This window comes from Mus caroli, unplaced genomic scaffold (genome assembly GCF_978045245.1).
Source record: "Mus caroli unplaced genomic scaffold, Mus_caroli_1 scaffold_12, whole genome shotgun sequence".
Lineage (NCBI taxonomy): Eukaryota > Metazoa > Chordata > Mammalia > Rodentia > Muridae > Mus > Mus caroli.
Window position 1 is genome coordinate 19,139,894 of NW_028227267.1, and position 10,214 is coordinate 19,150,107.

The 10,214-nt window shown below is 44.3% G+C and overlaps 1 protein-coding gene across 2 annotated transcripts in view; it reads left to right on the forward strand.

The window, feature by feature from the left end:
• The window catches only part of LOC110288523 (uncharacterized), a 57,681-nt gene extending 49,128 nt beyond the window's left edge, over positions 1–8,553 (forward strand). For both annotated transcript variants that reach the window (XM_085828430.1, XM_085828431.1), the window contains 3 exons: positions 4,193–4,395; positions 7,125–7,241; positions 7,336–8,553. In XM_085828430.1, the coding sequence (XP_085684556.1) occupies positions 4,193–4,395; positions 7,125–7,241; positions 7,336–7,551 (536 nt within the window). In that variant the 3' untranslated portion in view covers positions 7,552–8,553. The remainder of the gene's footprint in view (positions 1–4,192; positions 4,396–7,124; positions 7,242–7,335) is intronic.
• Positions 8,554–10,214: the final 1,661 nt, after the last annotated feature.

A 10,214-nucleotide genomic window follows, 5' to 3' on the forward strand; every position in this document is an offset into this window, starting at 1 on the left:
TAAGCTAGGGCTATATGGTGCTTGAAATTGCAGCCTTTTAACAACTTTTAACATTAGTAACATTTTTTGCTAAAGGATTAACAAAAGTAGCTGTCTTAACTTCTTGTGTCAAAGCAATTGCAGAAGCAGTGTTGCTAGCTATTAATGTAATTAAAGCTGCTATACCAGCAATAATCAAGTCCACACTACCCTCTCGCATCTGTTTAGAGCCCGACTTACTTCTCCCAGTACTTGTAAGCTTTTTTTCAGAATACGAAGGTCCTGTAATACTCACAGGTAATAAAACAAAAGCTGGCTGATAGACACCATAGCTGACATGCCAGGTTTCAACACACTAACACAATTAGAAAGTGTACAACTTACATTAAATACTATAGAATAAATAAAAGTAATTTTAACATGACCAATTATTAAAAGATTAGGAGCCTTCACCCATGCACCAACACTTGTTCCCAGTCCAGATCCTATCCCAACTTTATCCACTGTAAATGTAACTTTATACCAGGCAGCTGTCAATTTCCAAATGTCTCTGAAAATGTCCAGAACCAGCCTTTCAAATGAAGACTATTATTTCCAATATTGGATTGATTTCTAGGCCAGTCTATGTTTGAGTCAGAATAACTGGTCACATTAAAGTAAAGAGAAGTGTCATTTTTTGAAGGCAAGTTTCAACAGTCCACATGTTCTCTGTCCCACAAAGTCTAAAAGCGTGAAGCAAGGCAGCTTGTCCAATCTGGGATATAGGCAAGCAAAGGTGGGCCAAGAACAGGTGTCCTATACAGCTTTCCTGTCTGTCACCATTGTCAGGGCACTCAGCAAGCTCACAGTCAGCATCATTCTTTGTCCCAGCATTAGTATGTCTCACCAATCACTCTGGCAGCTAGCATGCTCCTTATGCTCCTTCAGCATCCTGGGGGGAAACACAACTATGCTCTCTTCCCCATATTAAATATCTGATTGGGACCATGCCATGTGCCAGTATGTGGATCCTTCCATTTCACCTAGGCATAAGTATGCCAAGTTGTGGGGTGCCATGGACACTCAGCAGAGAGTTCCTTGGCATCCAAATATAAAATTTTAAAACGAGAAGAACATGGTTTAAATAATTGTGTGGTGTATGGGGATATAACTCTCTCTTTTTATTTTATGAAGATATTGTTTTAAAGTTCCACAATACCTTGTCCTTGAGGATTATAAGGAATCCCAGTAATGTGGGTAGTAACATTAAATTGTCAACAGAAAGTCTCAAATGCTTGACTGCAATAGCCAGTTCTATAATCTGTTTAATATGATCTGGGACACCCAGTATAGAAAAACAATGTAGGCAGTGACTAATTAAATTAAACTTTTAGTTGCTTCTCTTGTTAAAGCAGTGGCGACTAGAAAGTCTGAGAAGGTGTCAATAGTCACATGTACATATTTTACTTTTCCAAAGTCAGAAATATGAGTAACATCCATTTGCCATAATTGATTAGGTGTGAGTCCTCAAGAATTAACACTATTATGTGGTACAGGGAGAAATTGAGAACAAGTCTTTACAATTTGACTTTCACATTCTTTAGAAATACCAAATTATTGTCTCAAGCCTACTGCTTTGTTCTATCCCCAAATCAGATTCCTGCCAAGTGGCCCCCAAAGCTCTCCACAGCTGCCTCTGCTCAGCTGTGACCCCAAGATCTCTTGTGCTCTGAGCAGAGGTTCTCATGAACCCTGGGGGAAATTGGTTGCTAGGATTTTAGGTATGAACCCTTGTACTGGCTAGTTTTGTGTCAACTTGACACAGCTGGAGTTATCACAGAGAAAGGAGCTTCAGTTGAAGAAATGCCTCCATGAGATCCAACTGTAAGGCATTTTCTCAATTAGTGATCAAGGGGGAGTAGGCCCCTTGTAGGTGGTGCCATCTCTGGGCTGGTAGTCTTGGATTCTATAAGAGAGCAGGCTGAGCAAGTCAGGGGAGGCAAGCCAATAAAGAACATCCCTCCGTGGCCTCTGCATCAGCTCTTGCTTTCTGACCTGCTTGAGTCCTTCCAGTCCTGACTTCTTTGGTGATGAACAGCGGCATGGAAGTGTAAGCCAAATAAACCCTTTCCTCCCCAAGTTGCTTCTTGGTCATGATGTTTGTGCAGGAATAGAAACCCTGACTAAGACAACCCTACACCTGATGACCTTGCTATTCTAGGACAGTAGGGAAAGCTGGGTTGTGCATTGAAACCTGGGGGAATGTGCTCTACAGTCAACTAACCTGGGCTCAGGGGTTCACAGAGACTGAACGGACAATTAGGGAGCCTGGGTCTAACTGAGGCCCTCTGCATATGGTATGGTTGTGTACCTTGGTTTTCTGTGTAACTCCTAACAGCGGGGGCAGGGGTGGTCTTCCACTCTTTTGCCCACTTTTGGGACCCTTTTCCTCCCACCAGGTTGCCTTGTCCAGTCTTAACATGAGGGGAGGCACCTAGTCTTACTGCAACTTGTTATGCTGTGTTTGGTTGAGGATTGGGGTGTTGGGGAAACAGAGGGACTGCAGTCTGGAGGTAATATGAGAGAATAGTAAGTAAATTAGAGGGGCTGGAGAGATGGCTCAGCGGTTAAGAGCACTGACTGCTATACCAGAGGTCCTGAGTTCGGTTTCCAACAACCATATGATGGTTCACAACCATCTGTAATGGGATCAGATGCCTTCTTCTGGTGTCTGAAGACAGCGACATTGTACTCATATACATAAAATAAGGAAATAAAGCTTTAAAAAATAAGTAAATTAGAAGAAAAGAAAAACATGGTTTGCAGGCTTAGGAAACAAACTTATTCTTCTAAGGCATGGAGATTTAATAACAATGTATTATAGTGTGGCTCCTTAACAACAAAGAGTCGTTTTTCACAAGCTGAATCCCGGTCTTCAACAAGTCCTCTTTTGTTTGTTTGTTTGTTTGTTTTTCAAGACAGGGTTTCTCTGTGTAGCCCTGGCTGTCCTGGAACTCACTCTGTAGACCAGACTGGCCTCGAACTCAGAAACCTGCCCGTCTCTGCCTGCCAAGTGCTGGGATCGAAGGCGTGCGCCACCACTGCCTGGTCAACAAGTACTCTTAACTGCTAAGATCTCTCTCTAGCCACTTAGACTGAATGTTTTGAATGTCTCCAGTTTGTAAGTCTTCCAGTGTAGGCTTCTATTGTAGCTCCTTTTGTCCTAGGCACCTGACTCTTGTATTTGATTTGTAATGTTCTCAAGTCTAGGGTGCGGTGCCCCTTTCCCCTTAATTAGGAAAAGAACCTGGGAAAGTTCCACACTGTGAGGATAGGGCTGTTGAACTTTAACCTGGCTTTAGTTAATTTTTGTTTAGTTAATTTTTGTTTGTGTGAGTGAGAGAGAGAGACAGAGACAGAGACAGCACAGAGTGTGTAGATCAGAGGATAACTAAGAAACTGTTTCTCCCTTCCCATTATGGGTTCCAGAGACTGGATTCAGGCTGTCAAGCTCTCGTGGCAAGTGTTTTTGCCTACTGAGTCTTCTTGCTAGCCCAAGAACAGTGCTTTCTGACAACCACCACACTGGACAGTCGGGAAAAGACCCCATTTCAATGGCTAGCAAGAAACAAACCAAAACGGTTCTAAAACAATCAACTTAGCCTTAATGCTATTATTCTGTTTTTCAGAAAAAGATGTTTTAGTTGTGTGTGTATTTCTGTGCCTCTCTCTCTCTCTCTCTCTCTCTCTCTCTCTGTGTGTGTGTGTGTGTGTGTGTGTGAGTATAAGTGCTTAAGGGGGTTGAGGTATCAGATCCCCTTGGAGTTGGAGTTCAGGCAGCTGCAGTTGTGAGCCACCTGACCTGGGTGCTGGGAACTGAACTCTGTCCGGTCTTGTTTAACAGCTGAGCCATCTCTCCAGCCCCACCTACACCCATAACACTTAAATTGTTATCAGGTTAATGTGAGTTGGTATATCCTTAATTACTAACATAAATGGGTGTCATTAGGATCTTTCTGCATAGTGTATACAATTTTGTTAGGCAGAAGGAATTCTTTCCTATTTTAGTGACTATAAATAAACTCAATCTCATCAATTTAAAGTTGGGTCTTTAACCTTTTGTGGGTAGAAATGAGGTAGAGCACCACTTTAAGAAAACAAACTTTACAAATCGGTCAACAAACAAGCCTTTCTCTGGATGCTACTTATGTTCGATGCATTTCTGTTTCCATAGATTTTCCTGGTGCTCCAGAAAAAAAAGACCATCGCAGCAAAGCAAGAAAGCAATATGGAAGCAGAAACTCAAAACCGAGACATAAATTTTCCAAAGATGAGCTGAAGAAACTTAAACAAGAATTTGCAAGTGCTCCTTATCCAGACTTCACAACCAAGGATGAGCTGGCCCGGCAGTTCCAGTGTGAAGTGAGCGTGATTGACGTAAGTCAGAGAGCTGAAGCTTCCCTTTTGTGAAGCCATTTCATGAGAAAGCTGACTGTCGTGGGCAGTGTTAATATGTCTGTTTTCATCTTTTAATGTGACTGAACATAGTATACACAGCTTATGGAAAATAACCTATTATGAGGAAAATTTGGAAGCAGAGACACCTTAAGGAGCTATGGTCACGGGACTGGAGAGAACCTTAAGAGCTCTGGCTGCTCTTCCAGAGGGGCTGCGTTTGAGTCCTAGCGCCTACTTGTCAGCTCATATTTCTGTAACCCCAGTTCCAGGGCTTCTGACATCCTTTTCTGACCTTCACACACACACATAGAGATACCCGCAGGCAAAATACCATACACAAACAATAAAATTAAAAAAAGAAAATTAGGACACACCGACTTGGGTCCTGTGAGAATCAGGCAGATCGGGTCTGAGTTTGAGGCCAGTCTGATGTATAGAGCAAGTTTCAGTACAGCCAGGGCTATAAGAAGGCACCCTGTCTCCAAAATAACTACAACAAAAAAATTTAAAAGTTATTGTTATTACCTAGGGTGGCAACTGTGGGGGTTCCATACTGTATTTGCTGTGGGAAGAACATTTTATTTTTGGTTGTGAGCCTAGCCTTTAACGGCTGAGCCATCTCTTTAGCCCGGGAAGAACATTTTGGAACATGTTGAACATGTGAAAGGTTTGCTGAGGTGTTAGGTATAAAGCGAGGAGAGGGTAGACAAAGATTGCTCCCCCCAAAAGAAATAAATGGAAGACTGCAGTTGTCTCTGTACTACAGAGGCCCAATAGGGGGCTGTTGATTAGCTACTAGCTTGGTCATATGAGGGTCTCCTATAGGTAGTCACAGCTGCTCTGTGGCTATAATTGTTGTTACCAAAGCTATTTGCTTGAAGTGAGTTTACGGAGGACAAAGCTGTGTCTTGCCTGGAAGACTGCACTTCGCAAACACTCTTTCCTTTCTCAGTGATGTCCCTGAGCCTTGAAGAGGTTTGTTGATGTAGATATCCCTGTAGTGGGGGTTGAACACGCACAAGCACTCAATGCCTTGACAGATACGTGATAATCTGCATTAACTCTACTGTTTTCTTTGACCAAGGTTGAAAGTAGCACAAATCTATGATTTTAAAAGGGAAGTATTTTTAGCCTCCCTACTAGAGGGCCTGAACTCCTCTTGCCTGAATCCTCTTGCCTCAGCTTTCCAAGTGCTAGGATTACAGGTGTTTACCATCAAGCCTAGTTATTTAGTTAGAGTCAGAATCTTACTTTGTAGCCCTGACCATCCTGGAACTCACTCTGTAGACCTTGAACTCACAGAGAGATTCTCTTGTCTCTGCTTCTTGAGTACTGGGATTAAAAGTGTGTGCCCCCATCTTAAAAAATATTTAATCACTTCTACAACTCATCCCCCTTCAAAAAAACTTGGACAATAATTTTCATGTATAATTGTTTTAAGGAGGCTATAAATAAAGCCTAAATGTGCTTAGGACCAAATACCAAGGCATGACAAACATTTGCCAAGTTTTCCATCTCTCTCTCTCTCTCTCTCTCTCTCTCTCTCTGGAGACAGGGTTTCTCAGTGTACCCCTGGCAGTCCTGGAACTCACTCTGTAGGACCAGGCTGGCCTCGAACTCAGAAATCTGCCTGCCTCTGCCTCTCAAGTGCTGGGATTAAAGGCATGAGCCACCACTGCCCTGACAAGTTTTTCATTTTTTTTTTTAAGATTTATTTATTTATTATATGTAAGTACACTGTAGCTGTCTTCAGACACCCCAGAAGAAGGCATCAGCTCTCATTACAGATGGTTGTAAGCCACCATGTGGTTGCTGGGATTTGAACTCACGACCTTCAGAAGAGCAGTCCGAGCTCTTAAACTGCTGAGCCATCTCTCCAGCCCAAGTTTTTCATTTTCAAATGTAACACACAATACAATTTGTAATACATTGTATCTTGGTTGGGGGCAGCCTGGTAGAGTATCTGGGACATTGTCTTAAGGGACAGTTAAGGGACAGTTCCCATCTGCTGTCTGGATACAGAGGTTAGAGTAGGGTTAGCTGGAGCTGACTTCCATGCTTAAACATGGAAGCAGGGCTGGGGGCTGATTGGAGGGTGCACAGCTCACAATCTCCATGGAAATGTGAAGGCGTAGAAAAGGCCACCTTCATTTTCCCACCCCTGTCTTTTCAAGGTCAGGAAGGCTGAGTCTATGTGACTGTGACACTGACTATGGGGCATGGCATGGTGGCAAACACCTTTACTCCTAGTACTCTTTGGGGGTCCCTGAGTTTGAGGCCCCCCTGATCTGCATAGTGAGTTCCAGGACAGCCAGAGCTATAGAGTGGAGAGAACCTGTCTCAATCAAACAAATAACACACGCGAGAAAGAAAAGAAGCATCGTGGAGATCATGTGTTAGGCTTGAGTCTGGCCATACCACACCAGGCCAAAGCAGTTCCACGTGGAAGAGGTACTGGAGACAAAGAGGGAAAAGAGAGAAAGACAAAGGGAAAAAGGGTGTAAGTTCTGTCTTTTATTTAGGCTGTGACATAAGGGAAGTGTGGGAAGTGGACTCTGGGAAGGTATGTGGTTGTCATGGCAACAGGGGGTCACCTATGTGTGACATTCCTGAGTTTGGAGCCCATCTAAAAAACTGGTTCTTTAATACCAACAGGGGGCCACGGCTAGAAAGCAGCTTTGATGAACAATTTCCTTTTTTTCTTTTAGAACTGGTTTCAGAATAAAAGAGCCAGATTGGCACCAGAATTGAAAAGCAAAATTTCTGCCATGAGAAGAACGCGCAGGTGCCAAGATTACATGCGTACAGGTCACCAGGATACCCAGGTACAAGCTTCAGATTGCAGCCCTGGGCAAATCTCTTACACCCAAGTGTCACCAAATCTCTCACACCAGGTCCCTTGCTCTCTCTTTTGTGCAGGCCCCGCAAGCTTCTGGTGAACAGTACGGCTCATGTGACTCTGTGGTTCGAAGCATCGGAAGGAGATCAATTGGCACTGTGGAGTATCAAGGGGCCACTGGAAGTGAATCTTCTTTCAGACCAACAAACTTTACTTTTCCCCCTGTATCTGAGCAGTATTATATGGGTGACCAGCTTGAGACACAGGAAACCCAATATTTTACATTCTCGTACTGACAATGTTCCTTGTAAACAGGGGCAAAGCTGGGTTGGTTGTAACTGTTCCCCAGTGCTCCCAGGACAGCAGCAAATAACTGGGAATATTAGCAACCACTGCGCTACCAAGAGAGGGTTCCCATGGCAGACTGGCTCATTGTGCACCAGAGTCAGAGAGATGGAGACACAGCAGGCGCTCAGATGCTCCTCGGCCAGCTGCAGTCAGTGTTCCACCAAATGCTGCTTTGGCTACATGGGCAGCAAGGGACTCCTCAGGAGAGCAGTCCTGTCAAAACACACAAGCTTCAGGAATTTAGAAAGCAGCATGGGGGGCTAAAGTGGAGTCCAGGAGTCTCAACAAAGATCCAGGGTTCCCATGGGTGATTCTAGAAGAGGAAGGTTGTGACCTAGTCCTAGCTATAAGCTTTTTTTTTCCTTCCCCTAACTGTCAGGCATATCAATGCTTTTAACTTCTATGGACCAGATTGGCCAATCTTCTAGGACTCCTGGCAGGTGCTGTTAGAAAAAGGAAAGCACAGGGCCAGCTTGTCCAATCCAGCCTCCAGGGCCTCAGTAGCCAGTGGCAGCCCAAGGGGCTTTGATCTTCTCAGTGGCTCCAAATCTGAGGGAGGCCTGACATGTTCCCCAGAGTATTGAGTTCCTGGGTCAGCTGTCAGAGCCTAGCTACAAGTTTAGATGGTCACTATTGGACGGATCCGATTTTAGATGTAGTGGAGAGAGTTATCCAGAGAGCCAGAGCTCATTTGGCCAAATAGGCAAATAAGAAGTTTACCCTTGTTAACCTGGAGGTTATTATTGTTAATGTCTTCCCCTCCTAACTCCCTTGAGGGTTTTTTGTTTTATTTTATCTTAGAATGCTGCTTAGATTATTAGAGGTTTTATTTCTAGAGGATATAATCAACTGTTGTAACACTTTATAAGACATGAAAAGGTGGAGGGGGTGTATTCAGAGTCTGAGACTGTGAATACACATTGTATACAAGTGTTAAGTTGTCCAAGAATGAATAACTTCCAAGCCAAAATACCAGTATGTAGACTTTTTTCTTTAGCCAAATAAAGATTCAATCTCTTAGAGAGTGGGTGTGTCACCAGGTGCGTGGCACATACCTTTAGTCCCAGCACTCGGCAGCCAGAGTTCAAGGCCAGTCTGGTCTACAGAGTTCCAGCCCCTGGCTAAATCATAAGTTATTTCCCAAGGATTTCTGTCAACCTACATGTGATCCATCTGGATTCCAGGTTTCTTTACTCAACTGGTGAGACAGGAGTTTTTGATGTCCTCTGCAGTAGAAGCTAACCAAATTTCTGAAGCTCATTTACATCAAAGCATTTTGTAGGGAACTCTGCTCACTAAGCCTCCACCCCCATTATTTTTTTTTTTTTTTTTGGTTTTTCGAGACAGGGTTTCTCTGTGTAGCCCTGGCTGTCCTGGAACTCACTTTGTAGACCAGGCTGGCCTCGAACTCAGAAATCCGCCTGCCTCTGCCTCCCGAGTGCTGGGACTAAAGGCGTGCACCACCACGCCCGGCTATTTTTTTTAACATATAATTTTTTAAAAATTATTGTCGAGGGGTCAGGGCTGCATGCCTGCATTCATGGGCGGGGGTTGGGGGGGGGAGGGTGGTCGAAGGATTTCTGGGAGTGTGTACTTCCACTGTGAGTTTTGAAGACCAGACTTGGGTCTTTAGGGCTGAGCCATCTTTCCGGCCCAAACTGAGGTTTTTGTTTTCCTTATGGAATTGCAACTGTGTAGCACTACACCAGTTTGCTGTGGTGCTATGGAGTGAGCTCATGCCTTTGTGCATACGTTCACATTTTTTTTTTCTTACTAAGTGATTTAGCAAGGAGACTAGAGAGATGGCTCAATTGAGAGCACTTATTGCTCTTGGGAGGAGCAAGATTCAGTTCCCAGCACCCACATGGTGGCTTACAACTTTCTGTAACTCCAGGGAATTCAATGTCTTCTGACTTTTGAGGGTACCATGCACACAGGCAAAACACTCCATACACATAAGAAAAGTGCTAGCCATTGAGCAAGGCAGGCACTCGGAACAGCGCCCATATCAATGCACCTGCACCTGCACCAGCTGAGCTTGGCCAGAGCCATTCCTGACCTATTACTATAATCGTTTACACACGTGCTCCATGACCTTGAGCTAAACATGCTCAAATATGTCTAGTCTGGGTTGTTCTTAAATTGTGATGATAAACCAAGCATGCATGCTCAGGAATGCTTGCCAACTCCTGTGAGCATGTGTTGGCTCCCTGGGTAAAATCTCCCACCTGCCTTTGTTCTGAAAGACTCCAAGAGGAGCCCCTCGCTCAGGCCTCAGGACAATAGCAGGCACCCAAGAACTCACAATAGACCAAGCTTGTTGCAAACCACATGAGGCTTTATTGGGGGAAAGCCAGAGCTCTGGGGATGACTCATATCCCACGCAGGGGTAGAGGAGTCGATCAATCACTCATATCCCACGCAGGGGTAGAGGAGTCGATCAATCACGAGGGGAAAGAGGTCCCAGTTTTTATAGGCCCTCAGGGGGGAAAGGAGAAGGGGGAGAGTAGGGGATTTCCAGATCTAAACAATGTCTATTCTCAAGAAATGGGTATGGGAGGGGTACAAGGAAAGAGTCTGGTGCAGGTGTAGCAACTCAAGATTGGCTGGG